The 14,964-nt window shown below is 39.8% G+C and overlaps 1 protein-coding gene across 1 annotated transcript; it reads right to left on the bottom strand.

The window, feature by feature from the left end:
• Window positions 1-2,596: 2,596 nt before the first annotated feature.
• On the bottom strand, window positions 2,597-14,964 carry kazald2 (Kazal-type serine peptidase inhibitor domain 2). Its single transcript, XM_060885809.1, has 9 exons — window positions 14,478-14,964; window positions 13,570-13,730; window positions 13,254-13,401; window positions 11,982-12,102; window positions 7,594-7,611; window positions 7,274-7,390; window positions 5,890-6,027; window positions 4,454-4,554; window positions 2,597-2,775 (listed from the first exon to the last, which is right to left on the bottom strand). The coding sequence occupies exons 1-9, from the start codon at window positions 14,962-14,964 to the stop codon at window positions 2,597-2,599; spliced, it is 1,470 nt and encodes a 489-aa protein (XP_060741792.1).

Below are 14,964 nucleotides of genomic sequence, written 5' to 3'. Positions count from 1 at the left end.
GTATTTTGAACTCTCTACCTTAGCCAAACTGCTTACGTATCTGTCTGGAAGTAAATGTTTCCCTCAACACACAGGCAGGAAGAACAGCACTTAAACTTAGATATCTACACGCAACAGAGTCACCCTAAGAGACCTTCATAGTGGTCTTGGCCAGAGCCGGGCAGCTCTTTAAAGTATTTCTGATTACTTGTGAGTTTCCATAAGTTACTAAAAGGTTTAGTGAGTCACACAACAATACTTTTCCTGTCAGATCGATTAGAAGACTGCATGTTTGCCCCAGATCCATTTTTTAATGGAAATAATCTGGACCCAGTAATTTACTTCTTGATTTCTATTGCGCTACAAAAGTCACATAGTAATCGCTCCTGTCTCTCATTTGGCATGTGTTAATAATGAGCAGAGTGATGAGACTCAGTATTGCAGAGACAAGAGTAGTTTGTTTAGTCTGCAGACTTCCTGATGACATCGCCCGCTACCTCCACTCCATCTCGATGACAGATACAAAGCCTCATGGGATTGCTTGTAGCCCATGCTGAGTGAATAGGAAAAGGAAGTCACTAGCTGTGTTGTGAGGAACAGTGTCTGTATGGGCACTGACAGCACGTCACTGATAACAGCATGAAGACAGCATTGTGCACAGACAAGATGTAACACTCGCTGTCTGTGGATAAGCTGAGAGGATTTCCACTGGATAGCAGGAAAAGCAATAAACAGTATACACACACAAAGTAACGCTGGCTTGACTGGTCTGAATTCTAATATATCTGCTTTTCAGAAAGGATTCGTTTAAAAATGGACACTTGTTCCCCTTGATTGGGACTGGCTTTTTTTTGGCTGCCTTGTATATTTCTCCGTTTATATGATTCATTCACTGACATTTTGGTATGTGATGTGCTGCGATTGGTTGTCTGCGTGTGTGTCTGTTTTAGGTACCTGTTTTCCTTCCTCCAGACTCTCCCTGCATCCTTGCTGTCACAACACAGCGCATTTCACCAATGAAGATGGATTACCCTACAGTGGTTGGGGGAAGGGGGGATGTATGGAGAGAAAGAGAGAGAGATTGAGAGAGAGAGAGAGAGAGAGAGAGAGAGAGGTATTAGGGAGGAAAAAGCAAATATCTTAGGTAAATAGCTTTTATAGATCTACGGGAGCTTTGTTTCCCTGAACGACGCACATGTCACACCAATGATGCGTCTTGATTGACCTATGACCCCAGCAGGTTGTGGTCATGTGATCAGGTTACATTCCTGCCTGAGGTGTTGAGAAGGCATGCTGGGTAAATGCAAGATCACCATATTTCAGTGCTGTAAGGAAAATAATCTGGCCATCATGTGCTTTTATTCATCTCCAGAGAAATATTAAGCGACAGAATTCTCTTGGGGTTTAGCAGGATAGGCCGTGCATATTAAATATGACATTCTCACTTGGTTGCAATGATCCTTTCCACTATGTACTTAACTACAATAAATAAACTTTATGCATCTCAAACACTATTCCTACTGAAAGGAGCTTGCATCTTCCTTACCATTTAATAAGTAGCCATTCATTTTATTTGCTAATATTTACATTGATAATGTGTGGTTTATGATATTACTGCACTAACATCCTGGTAAGCATTACTGTGGTTTTCAAATGATCACTTTTAATAAACCAGCAATTAAGTGTCTAGAGTCCATAGAGGTTTTTCAGGAAGGTATTAATTTTTCGGGAAGAACCACATTCCCGGTGAAGCCTGTTTTTATATGCTTCATACATTACAGTCATGATAAGCCTCTTCAATAAAAATCCTCTGGTAGACGATCGACTCCCTGCCTTCGCTCAAACCTGAGAAGGCAAATCAGAGCTGTCACAGTTATGTCCTTACATATGCTTCTTCTAATGCTTGCATGCTGCTGTGCTCTTATTTCAGGGCCATAATAAATACGAGACAGGGATTTATCATATTGTGGGACTGTAATGTGATTCAATTCATTTCCCGACTCACTGTTTAATGAAATGGAGTAAACATCTCAGGCAGGTTAGTTTTCTATGGAAAGGCTGGGGAGATTGGGCCTACTGGAGAGCGGTAGTATTGTTTCTTATATCTCTTTGTTTTTACAGGTGGATAAACATGACAGCTTCATATTTGTAAAGAATAGCCTGTAATGTACTAGATTGCATTTCTGTCAATCAAATACTTGCAACTCAGCGACTCTCCATCAAACTGTCTCTATCTGCAGTCTGAGAGATTGGTAGTGAGAGACAATTGTGATTGTGGCATGGAGATTTACAGAGAGGGAGAGAGAGTGTGTGAGAGAGAGAGAGAGAGAGAGGGAGAGAGAGAGAGAGAGAGGGAGAGAGAGAGAGAGAGAGAGAGAAGCTTTTAAAAGGATTTTGTCGGTTATTGACTGGTTGCACTCTTCTGCTAATAGCCATTTAAAGATTATAGGCCTGCTGGTGGGAATCAAGGCCTCCATTGTTCTCCTTATTGCATTCTGGCAGATGGGGGCTGACACAACAACACTCTCCCTCCCTGCGGGCACGCTCACTCTGCACAGTCCTCCATCAGCACAGCTCCTATTGAACCAGCCCTAATAACTGCCCATGAATTATTAATCTACATGTGATATTGAAGGCCGGGAGGAGGAGGAGAGGAGGACATGAGGAAGGCGGAGGAAGGGAAGAGGAGGCCTGAGATTGGTGTGCAGGTGCCATGCCGGAGGATCTTCTGGTCCAGCCCAAACACTCCCAGGGTGACTCTTTCTCGGAACATATTGGGCATTCCGATAACGGAGCCTAGCAAAGATAAAATATATATTCATTAAATGTCAGTGGGTTGATGAAATGAGAGCGATCCATTAGAGGCTGGGCCAGGCAGTAGCGGTGAGGGCTAATGTTTCCCGGTTGTTCGAAGAGGCCAGACCGCTTTTAGTGCGACCGATGGTGCCATGGGGAGCAAAGCCTCTCATCGGGGAAGTTGGGTTATCAGGGACTACTCTTAAAGATCAAGAGGGACAGATGACCTGGAGAGAGATGAAAACAGTTCAGCTTGTATTGTGCTCACAGGATAAATATAGCAAAGGATTTTGGGACAGTCCCAGTGTAACATTTGAGTTTGCTAACTGAAAGATTACTGCGATTACGCATTATTTGGTTTTACATTAGTCCTCGATTCCTCTAAGGATTTTTGCGCAGTTCTGCAAAGTCAGAAGAGAATATTGTTATGGAATTACATGGCCAGTGGCAAATCTCTTTTCATATTTCCCATTATTCAAAATTAAATACGCACAGGCTTTGATGAATTAGATCTTCTCTGAGTCTAAATTTAGAGGAAAACAATGAACAATGCCTGGAGAACCCTCTGCAAATATTCATTTTAAAAGGAGAGGTTTATTTACTAGAAAGTATTATTCACTCAGTCATTCTAGTTTAGATTTACTTAGCTTTATTTAGCTTTCACTACTTCTCCTATAGAAATGAACCCACAGTTGTTTTTTTTAAAGTATTCCTTTGATACACAAGTGATTCACTGCAAAATAAAACATTTTTAAAGTTATAATCATTTTAAAACTCCATTGACCTTATAATAGTGACCAAAGTGATCCTTGGTCGTACGTCGCTAGAGATCTCTGGGTCAGATAGTTATACCATGTCAGCAATGACGTGAGACCTTAACCACAGCATAGGCCATGAAATGTCTCGCATCGTCGCTTAGCCTGACTTTGGTTCAGTGCCCACACTTCACTCCTGAGAGAGCACAGGAAAGGAAAACTTTAATAACATTCTGGATTTTTGCCAGAGTCAAGACAAATAGCCTTGAATGATGTCCAAGGAAAGCCAACAATTCACCATTGGTATTATTGTTCCCTTTTTCATACTTAAGGCAAACGATACCAAAGATAGCAAAATCTGTACATACAAACACATTTGCTGGAAATACATGAAGGGTAGACCTGAAGGAAGGTGAAGGGAGACCAAAGGTGTTTGGAACCATAGAAACCAAATGAATGTAGGTTACTTGCATGTAAGACCCTGTGATGTGTGCTTTGATTAACACCACTGAAGCAGAGAGAAAACATGCATCGTCGCTGCTACATGCATGGCTCTTCCTTTTTATTTCCTATCATTCATCAGAGAAACAAAAAAAAGACTCTACTATAATACTATAATGTTGATAGAGTCCTACAATGTACTTTTTATTACTGATATTGTTCTACGATGTATTTCTTCAATGCTATTTTTGTCCCACAAGGTCATTTAATGCTGATGGTACTGATAGTGTCCTACAGGGCTATTTTTTTTTTATGACACTAATAAGCAATTATCAATACCTTGTCAAATCTCAAACTTAATCAAAAATGCAAATAGGCAGAAAGTGCTGAAGGTGCAACAGCAGCTTCTGGAAGCTGTTTTTCTTTAAGGAACATTGTTTCAAATATGGGAGCAAGGGGGGGATAAGGGGAGGGCAACTTACTGAGAATGAGCAGGGATGCCTGCAGGGCAGAAGTAACAAAAAGCACTCCAAATAAGTGTGTAGGGGTGGAATCAGTAACCAGCTTTTTCAAAATGAACCATCTGGGTACATGAAAGAGGGGGAGAACGACAACAAACAAAAGCATCGGGGATGCCAGTGAGTGTGTCAACCCTCCTCCTGCCTTATATCAGTAAGTGCGGGAGAAATGAGAGGGAGGTGTTGCTACTGACAACAGAAAGAGAGAGAGAGAGAGAGAGAGAGAGAGAGAGAGAGAGAGAGAGAGAGAGAGAGAGAGAAGGTTTGAATGGTGTTCCTGAAAAGACCTATATCCCCTAAAGGCAGAGCTCAATGCCAGAGGAGTCATGGGGCCCTGCAGGCTGACAGTCATCCAGCCTAATGGGCCTGGCTGTTTACTCTGCAAAGCCGTGAGTGGATTAGAGGGGTAATTAAGGTTAATGATCCTCCCGCTACACTCGGGTGATCTGTGTTCAAGCACCGCAGGGTGCATGCTATTGCTAATGTTAAGGCGGCCCATTGAGCAATACACACTGATCCTGACACCGTGTCAACTATTATTGAGCGCTTCACAAAACTGCACGTGAGGACGTAAGATGCTAATGTCTACAGTTTTTGAACGAGAACAATTTATTTGTTTAATGAAGGTTAGCCTGATCAATTATGATGTGTAAATACAGAACACTTTTCACCGTTGCTCTCTAATTACCACCACCCAGTATAACGCTACATTTCTAGGTTTTATATTTAATAAAACATATGTGTTAAAACAAGGCTTTACTTGTATTTCACAAAATGTATTAAAATTGTTCTATAAATAATGCATTGTGTTTATTTAAATAGAAAAATATTCAAAGAACATTCAAATGACCATTTTTATGTTTTGTTTTGTTTTTTATTTTACTTAATTTTTTGATTGCATTATTTTTTGCTTAATTTTGAAAACACTTTCACATAATATTCATTGTAGACTTCTGCAGCATTTTTCAGTTTAAAAAAAAAAGTATCTGGTTTTCTTTATACGTCAAATATCAATTAATATAAAACGATTCCATCCAAATAATGAACATTTCTTTTATAAAGTTATAAAAGTTTTCGCTTCAAGTCTGCATGGCAGACATCTCATATTTTCCTCATAGATATATGAGATTACACTGGGAGAGAGTGATCTCCATGGATATAATCTTTGGCATAAATCATCTTTAATGTAGCCTCTGTTATCTAATTATGTTGCATTGCATAGTACATGTAACAAAAGGCCCTTCCATTTTTGAAAGGAAACATGGTCGTTTTTCACTGTATAAGCTAATCAATTGAATGGGACATCAAAAAATGAAATTTGAAGCGCCAATTTTTTGCTCTTACTCCTCTTTGAAACACCACAGTAATAGCAACAAAGTGCTTTTTTGTCAAAAGTGTACTTTCTGAGAATGGAGTGAGGGCTCGGGGCAGCACATTTGAGCATGTGAATGACGGGACACATCAGGCCTAAGTGAATTATGACCCTGTTAAACTGGGTTTTAGTGCCATCCATAGCAGACACATTTTCCTGCTTTTTCCTGTAATTTTTGAAAGCCTTTTTGCTGTAATAAAATATCACTTTTTCCTGCATTTGTGCATTAAACGTCCATTGTCTTCTCTTCTTTTTTCCAATGATAATCACATTGAGACTTGCTTCCCCCTCTAACCCCTGTGCTCCCTCTGTTAGATCACTTTTCCCTTGTAAAGATGACACTTTTGGGTTCGCGAATTGTTCTCTTTCTCATTCTCTCTTCACTTGCTCAAGCACTGACAATGTGTTATGATGTCATTGTCATGAATAGTGTTTGGGAGGCTGTCACAAAGTGCTCTAAAGTCCCATAAACCTGCTGTTTACTCATCATGCCCTGAGACCAGGTCTTGAACAGAGACATGTCCATTGTTGCGTTATGTCCCGAGGCACATTCTCAAATTGTCTGTTAACTGCTAGAAGCATGCTATCAGTGGCAATGTTTGTAAAGCTCTGATGTCCCCTCCAGGTCCTGTTATGATGAGAAGAGAACATATTCACCTTTATGCCTTATAACCCACACGCTCCCAACGATGCTACCTGCTGTTATTAAGCTGTGGAAATATGACAGCTGGCGAAGAGGCGACCGCTGAGCTATTGAAACCCAAATGTGTATGGCGGCAATCAGCCTGGTGTTAATTGTTTGCAAATGAGAACTGGAGATCATTAAAAAAAATGGATGAAAACAATGATTACTGTTTGAATTATGCAACTTAATTTCCCTTGCTGCATGACGAACAATCAGTAGTGCTTAACAACAGGGTCAGAGTTTTAACTGAAAGTGTTATTTCACTCAAAGATAACACTTAAACAGCCCATTTATCACTTTACCCTGCACTGAGCGCAGTGTCTTGAAGCCAGAGGCAGCGCAGCATGTGTATCTAAAACCTCAGCCTTATCACCTACAGTCGTTTCCAGATTCAATTCATCTTGTCAGCATGCCGTTGTCACTCCTGAGCTGAAATCAATCCAAGCATACACTAAGTGATGGTGTTCTCTGAAGAAGCATATGAAAGTGTGCTGGTGCCATCAGGCACAATCATCTATTGAAAGTAGAAATGATGCAGGGAGAGAAAAGCTGAAGGGTGAGCATGCATAGCTACTTTAATACCAAACATATGTGAAAATAACATAATATAAATTAAATAAATGCTAATAAATCAGTAAAACAATGAAACAAATAATGAAAAGTAAAGCAAATTTAAAAAAAAATATCCTTACAGAGGAAAGGAAAATAATCAAATGGTGAAACTAACAGGCCAAATGCCCGAAGGATTTCTGTCAGACTGGACCACTGCTTCATTATGTCAGTGACAGCAGCTGCAGGTGTGATTGTCATGTCTCCTCCTCCTCCTCCTCCTCCTCCTTTGTATCTTTCACCAGTGACAGGGATATATCAAAGGATTCAGCATCCCATTCTTATCACCATGGTCACCGTACCTCTACTACCTCTAGCATCGCTCAAGGGTCTGGCAGCACTGGCAGCATCTGCTAGCTTGGATCAGACAAACACAATAAACAACAAAACGCACCCACATTTCATAATTTCTGTGTCTCTCTCAGGAGTTCGATGTACCTGTCAGTCACCATGCTCCTTTAGCAGAGAAAAGCAAATGATTTCATAATTTTTAAAATAGTCAGTAGAATAAATGCAGAAGTGCTACCTGCAGGCACAAGTAAAAAAAAATATATACAGTATATATATATATTATGTTTTTTTTTTAAATATCTTAAGTAATCTCTCTCTTACCTAAATGGGAGCAGTAATAATTCAGTTTATTCAGTCTAAAGCTTTTAGCTTTTAGATTAGATGCAGGGAAGTGTTTAAGGAATCCTTCTGTATTTAGTTTTCATGCCTGGTATTAACAAAGAAGTGATTACAAAATTCTGTGTTGCAGAGATGCTTGTGCTGGTATTTGAGTGAGTAGGAGACAGATTGGTGTAAATGATGTCTGAACTGCCACGAGCACTGTGCGTATGAAGCACATGAACAGGACTCAGAAATACCTGCATCAGTTTGCTAATCAAATCCTGCCCTTCACAAGAAAGGCTAAGTGAAAGACTGGCTCTCCAGGGAGAAGACTACAGTTCAGTTGAGTTCTGATTCTTAAACGATACAACACTGCAAATGGAAGTCTATATGCTGAAAGAAAGAAAGAAAGAAAGAAAGAAAGAAAGAAAGAAAGAAAGAAAGAAAGAAAGAAAGAAGGCCAATTATGTAATCTTGTTTTTAAAAAATAAAAGGTCTAGGGTGCAGGGTTTAATTTAAATAAATAAAAAAATATTTATTAATTTGTTTGTTTGGTAATAGTAATTCCATTCCATTATTATTATTATTAGTAGTAGTAGTAGTAGTAGTAGTAGTAGTAGTATTCATGTTTTTGTTGTTATAAGTAATCATATTAGTACTACTACTACACTATTAGTATATATTATTATTAATACTATTACTCATTCAATCATTGTTTTTGGTAACCGCTGTATTGTGGTCAGTCTCGATGGATCTGGAGCCTATGGGTGCAAGGCGGGCACATACTTAATAAATAATAATAATAATAATAATAATAATAATAATAATAATAATAATAATAATAATAATAATAATCCCATCCACTTGCCAAACCCATATCACCCTCATAAGAGGCGTGATTTTAAAGTGCTATGTTAATAAGTTTTAATACAATAATTAGCCAACACTGTGCGTAAATGTGAGAAATTCGCCCATGGCTACACTTTAATGTGCGACTGTCTTCCTTTTTAAAAGTTTAATTGAGCAACGAGTTGAGCTATTAATGCGAATGTAAACAAAACACTACATCATCGTCCTCAGCGGCCTGAAATCATTTGCACCTCAGATAAGCGGACAGTAATAACCTTCCGTTCTCTCGTTTGTCAATTAGTACCGGCGGAAAAAAACCGTCCAGCTGAGAGCGCGCAATAACGCGCAGCTGTGCTTAACAACTCGGTGCCTTTATTACTCGGCGACACAGTGAGACAGAGACATATTTCAGTCACTGGCAGCTTAATGAGGGCGCCCCGAATCCACAATCTAAATGCCAGGCAATCCCGAAGGAGCGCGCGCTCACGTAGCTTGCGCGAGATCACGAAAGCAGCACGCGCCACCTGACGGCCAACGTACGTACTTCCGGCCTATTATTAAAGATTTATCACTTTTCTTGTCTGTGACACTTTTACACTCTAACGATTTTATCCAACGTGGATATAATTGTTTACTATTTTAGTGGTTGAGAATGATCTGAGAATGGTCTTTATTCCAATTAAAACAATACTTGCACCTTGATAAGTTCCTCCTGCTACATTACTAGCCGGTTAGTTAGTTAACTAGCTACTAGTTAAGACACGAATTGAGTCTAACTATCTATTAGTCGATTTTTATTGACACGTAGAAAACCCTGTCAAAATATAGCCAATTAAACTACTTTGCTAACATCACTAGCATCACATCATCATCAAGCTCAGCTCACGTGGAAAGTTTTATATAAAGAATTCATTAATAATGACACTATTCTGAATAGATTTTTTTAAGGCTTTTTAAAGGAGAGCGAACTTTGAACACGGAAACTTTTTTCAATACTACAATAGAACTGCAATTTTAGTGGTTTCACTGAGACTTATGTGACTTATCAAGTATCGATCATTGTTCATCTGTTAGAATAATAATGGACTTTTTGAAATGGTTCATGCAGTGAATAGAACTTAAACTTATTAGAACTTATTAAATTATTTGATTACTAGTATAACAAAAGAGCAAAATCCTAGGAAACCGATATAGATAGATTAAAAACACACACACACACACACACACACACACACACACACACACACACACACACACACACACACACATTTTAAGTGAATCCATCCAGACAGATTTTGATCTCTATTTGATCTCTATAGATTTCACTATTGTGTTATACTACTCCTGATCCTGATCTATGCAGCTTATTTGGTAATAGATACATACAGTAATACTAGACATGTTGTATGAGTAAAGCTAACTTAGACTGTACAAACTAAAATAATTGTTTTCCTCAATAGTTTCCTAACTAGAGGGGTCAAGCTGGGTATTGGGTAACTTAACCCAGCACTTTACTGAGCTGTCCATTATTAGCAGCCTTCTGCCCATGACCTTTGACCCTGACTAACCGCTACACATGGTGCTACTGACCAAGGGAACTGAGTTCTGCTAGCCCATCCCAACATCAGCTCACACTCTCATCGGAGAGGGAATCATTAAGCCAGCCTTGAGAAAGAGGGCCAGGGGAGAGCTTTACTGAGCCAAACACTATCATGAGAAAGAGTGTCCATTCTAATATTCACAGATACTGTTACACGAAAGTGAGAATGAATCATCTTTTAATTGCATTCTCTCTTTTCCCTCTCTGTTTTTTCTCCATCCACTATCCCCTTTTGCCTCTCCCTCGCTCTCTCTCTCTCTCTCTCTCTCTCTCTCTCTCTCTCTCTCTCTCTCTCTCTCTCTCTCTGTCTCTCTCTTACACACACAAACACACACATATATTTATCAGCATACAGACACACTCCTTTCTCATCTCTCTCTCTCTCTCTCTTTCTCTCTCTCTCTCTCTATCCATTCATTAAACGCACGTCCATTGGAGAATAAGAGCGCTCTATTTTAGACTGGGATTCATTTTCAATTAACCTCTTCAGAAGATGAATTTGAGAACCACTTATTTTAAATTATCCATTTATTTTAAAAGTTCAAGACGGATCATTTACCTGGGCACTCTGTCAGCCAGCCATAAAAAATCCCTCACCTGGCACGTGCGTCTAAAAATAAAAGCCACACTGAAACTTTAGATAAGCATTTAAGAAGGGCAGTGTTGCTTTCTCACCCTGGATGTCTCACCCTCTCAGCCAGCCGCATCAGCCAAGGAGCCAGCAATGCTGAAAACTAACACCAGACCGCTTTGCTGGCTCCCCATTGCTGTTGTCACCTAGCTGAACTGTAGTGAGCTATCACCTGCACAGTCAGGATCCTGACTGAAACAGATTGAATTCTGATTGATTTCTGCCCGGGAAAGAGGGGAAGAATTTAAAGGTCTTCCTTTTTAATTGGGTATTTGGTGTGTGCTGATGAGAGGACTGTGTCCATCCCTAGGGATCCTTTATGGGGCAATAATGGCGCTCAGCTACAGCTTCGTCTGCTCTCTCTCTAGAAGGCCATAACCCCACATTTGTTCTGAGTGCTTTTCTATTATGCATTGATAGTTGAGTATCAATCAATATGGTAGAAGGAAACAGAAAACCTAGCGAAACCAACTTCTTAAGTGTAAAACGGCTCTTAATACCCGAGCTTTCAAACAACTTAACCTCAGTGCTTTTTTTGTGTCTTGCTCGGCTGGTGGCTCTCTTGGAGAAGACAAATATGGAGACAGTGATAGTTTACTTAGTAAAAAATGAGGGGGTTCAGAGTAAGTACACAGCAAGATAGTGTTTTTCAGCTTTTATAGAGATGTTGATGTATAGACACATACATTTTCACATGCAAGTAAACACACACAAAATCACAAGTGACTTTTTACAGCTTGTGAACTTAATAATCCAAGCGGAAATAAATCATATGGTGATGCAAATGATAAGCTGAAAGCTGTGTGTAAAAAACTGCTAGCATACAGTACGCATTATTTTGACAAAATAAAATCATTAGCTAGGATAGAAATTTGTCTGTTTTTATGTTTTTTCTTTTTTAAAACAAAATAATAACTATGAGATCAAAACAAAACGCATTTTATAAGCTAATTCCATCTGTTTTGTTTAGCTTAAATTGAATAGTATAGAAACGTATATTAAGTGTTTATTTACAGTGCTCAGATAACAGGTACATGCTCAAACAAGACATCAACTATTTTACAGAAGTGATGACACTATGCAAACCAGGAACGCAGTTATAAATTTGACAAATGGAATCAATATATATCTTACCAATACATATATCCACTTGGTTGTCCCTCAAAATCTTCATCATCTTCACTCTCAGCTTCATTGATAGATGTGCTGTGAGCTTCATTTTTTCTTTCGGGTAGCTCTCTGCCTTTCTGAGACCCTGAAAGATTAAAGTAAGTAAGAATTACAGGTGTTGTCATAAAAGGCGATAAAAACTGAGCGCACATTTTTCTGACAAACTAACAATCGGGTTCGAAAAAGCACTCTATGCTCAAGAGACAGCACTTTCAGGAGAAGTGAATGATATTTGAGTGGATCTCCTGTTTGACCCTTTCATTTGGATGCTAGAAACATTTTTCAGAATTTCAACATTTCACAACTCTACACCTCTAGTTTGTAATAGTAAAAAAAAACAATAAATCTCTCAGGGCATTATAAAGCGCAGCCAGTAGGAGCAGGTCTGCCTTGTGTCACCTTTCTCCACTGCCAAGAGTTCCCAGAGTTCATTGCGGTGGCGACATTCCGGGAAATGGCAAATGGGGGGGGCGGGTCGGTTGCATGTGGCATAGATAAGAGGCGGATAGTAGAGATGCAGACCCCCCAGAGAAAGAGATAGTAACCAGACAGTCACACCAAAAGCCTGCCACATAATACACACATCCCTCCACCCCCCATCATCCAAATCTCACTCATCTCCGTCCTCTCCCGACCTCCTGTCATCACTAATACTGTGTTCTTTCAAGAGAAAGTCTGTGACTGGTGTAAAACTATCTGCCGTTCCGTGGGATTTCTCGGAAAACCAAGTTCACCTTTACTCAGACAGAGATGATGGGCGCAGATAGTTAAAGCTCAAAATCGATTTGGCTTCCATTGTTGATTTTCATGCACATCTTTCTCTGCCACAGTCCAGACCGCAAAAAGTGGAAACGGCATGTCACTAACATTTGTGCAAAAAGGACAAAGTGTATTGCATCTTGCATTAATATAAGCTTTCAAACTATCAGGACAGCAGCCCAACATTGTCTTTAAATTAGCAGTAGAAAAAAAAGAATGTGTTTATGGCTTTAATTTAGAGTTCAGTTTAAACTGTGGTCAAAATGCAAATTCAATATATTTAAATTGAGTATAATATAATAACATATAAATTGAGAGAGAGAGAGAGAGAGAGAGAGAGAGCGAGAGAGAGAGATAGAGAGAGAGAGATTTTTCTGTGTATGATTTCGGAAGGCCAGACTTTAATTGTCTGTTCTCTCAGTCAGATGGCCTTTCACATTGTTTGTTAATGGCTTTATGTGTGTGTATCAGACAAACCTCCGTGTATAACCCGTAATCTTGCGGAGGCAGAAGTTTCACCAAAGGTGTTCCTGGCAGCACATGTGTACACCCCGGCAGCATCAGGGCCGACCTTGTAGAGCTGAAGCCAGCTAGTGAGTTCAAAATGCCTCGGGCCTCCATTTGCCTGTAAATACACACAAATGACTCCACCATCTGTATCTTTGAAGCTGTGAGAGTAAACATTCTTCATAAAAATAACTCTATAGAGAAGAGTGCTGATAATATGTGTGATATATCAATACATTGTCCTACTGTAATTATAGTGTAATATAAATAAAATGTGTTTTCATACCTGTATGGCTCTGTTTGAATTCTCAGAAGCAAGGAAAGTACTGTCTCCTTCTTTCTTCCACAGAATGGAGGCCACTGGATATGATGACACCTCACAGGAAAGAAGGATGTTGCTTCCTTCCAGAGCAATGATGTCACCCGGAGCATAGGTGATGACTGGCTCTGCAGCGTTAATACAGGACAAAAATTGGTCATTAATGTTGGTTTTAAAATGAACACAGGCATGCATTAAAAATGGGCTCTGGTCCGTTTTGTGCTAAGCGAGCACTCTATCAATTCACAAAAATCAATGACACCATAGAGGAAGAATTACATGCAGCAGGAGAAATATGAGGGACTGAACAGCAGCTTATGCAGGCTATATATAGTTTCATAGATTTAAGACAAATGAGCTTTTAGTATTTAGGATCAGCAGTCTCAGAAGTTTTCGATTGTTTAGGGTATGTGTGTCTCCATTAATATAGACAGCACGTACACTGCAGCTTTGCTATTATTTATAAGACTGCAGTCGAGAGCGTGGAGAAAGAACAAGAAGGATGCAGGATGAAATAAAAATATAAATGAATGTATGGATTTTCATTGCCATGACAGTTTATAGTTCATTTAAACTATTGTTAAAGTAGTAGAAATTAAAAACTTACTTAGCGTCTATAAGACATAGGGAGGTACAACAAAGCAAGAGAACCATTTAGGTTGTGTATAGCTTTTATTACAATTACAAATTACATTTTGTTTTTGCTATATTTTACAGAATCCTTGCAAATTAAACACAAGAATTTCGAAAGCTGCCAAGATCAAAAGTGTCAATGTCCCGATATAATGACCCACATATTACCCAATGCATCTGAACCAACAATAAACTCTTACTTTTAATATTTTGTGAAAGGGCTACAAAGGAGGTTTACTCACTCGCTCTGCAGGGTCCATGATGTGCCACTGTTACCTTTTTCTGCTCACCCAGCCTGTGCTGCACTGCTCGTAGCTGGCAAATATTCTCATATGTCTTCCCATCAGTACCGCACAGAATCTCCTGCTTGGTGCACACACATACAGGCTTAGGGTCTGCCTTCATTGCGGGGTCCCTTCGTGGGGCTTTACAGCGGAGTCCCTCGGCACACTGACCAAAATACGTGGACCCGGTCCAGGGTTCAGGGTCACAAAGCTGGCCCTCTCCATTCCCACATTCCCAACAACACCCACACAGGTCCCGGACCTGACCCCACTGGCAGCTCTGGAGCAGCCTGGGATCCGGGCACTGTTCGCGTTGGCACTTTGCTGGACATCGCTGACCTGGGCGAATGTCCCTCTGCAAGTCTAAATGCCTGAGATGTTCTAAGGAAAGAGGCTCAGAGAGGGAAGCTAGCAGTAGTGCTATCAGCAACGTTAAATATGGCAT

The sequence above is a fragment of the Tachysurus vachellii genome, chromosome 13 (genome assembly GCF_030014155.1).
Source record: "Tachysurus vachellii isolate PV-2020 chromosome 13, HZAU_Pvac_v1, whole genome shotgun sequence".
In the NCBI taxonomy this organism is placed as follows: domain Eukaryota; kingdom Metazoa; phylum Chordata; class Actinopteri; order Siluriformes; family Bagridae; genus Tachysurus; species Tachysurus vachellii.
The sequence above is the reverse complement of the archived record's forward strand: the minus strand, read 5'-3'. Positions and strand labels throughout refer to the sequence as shown.

Bases quoted from the DNA above. Each gene is read 5' to 3' on its own strand.
- kazald2 (XM_060885809.1), bottom strand. From the start codon at position 14,964: ATGCCATATTTAACGTTGCTGATAGCACTACTGCTAGCTTCCCTCTCT. The intron at 6,028-7,273 runs GTTAGTTTCACC...CAAAAATTACAG, and splicing joins ATCCTTCGGGCATTTGGCCT to GAAAAAGCAGGAAAATGTGT. The intron at 2,776-4,453 runs GTAAGTTGCCCT...TATCTTTGCTAG, and splicing joins GGCATCCCTGCTCATTCTCA to GCTCCGTTATCGGAATGCCC.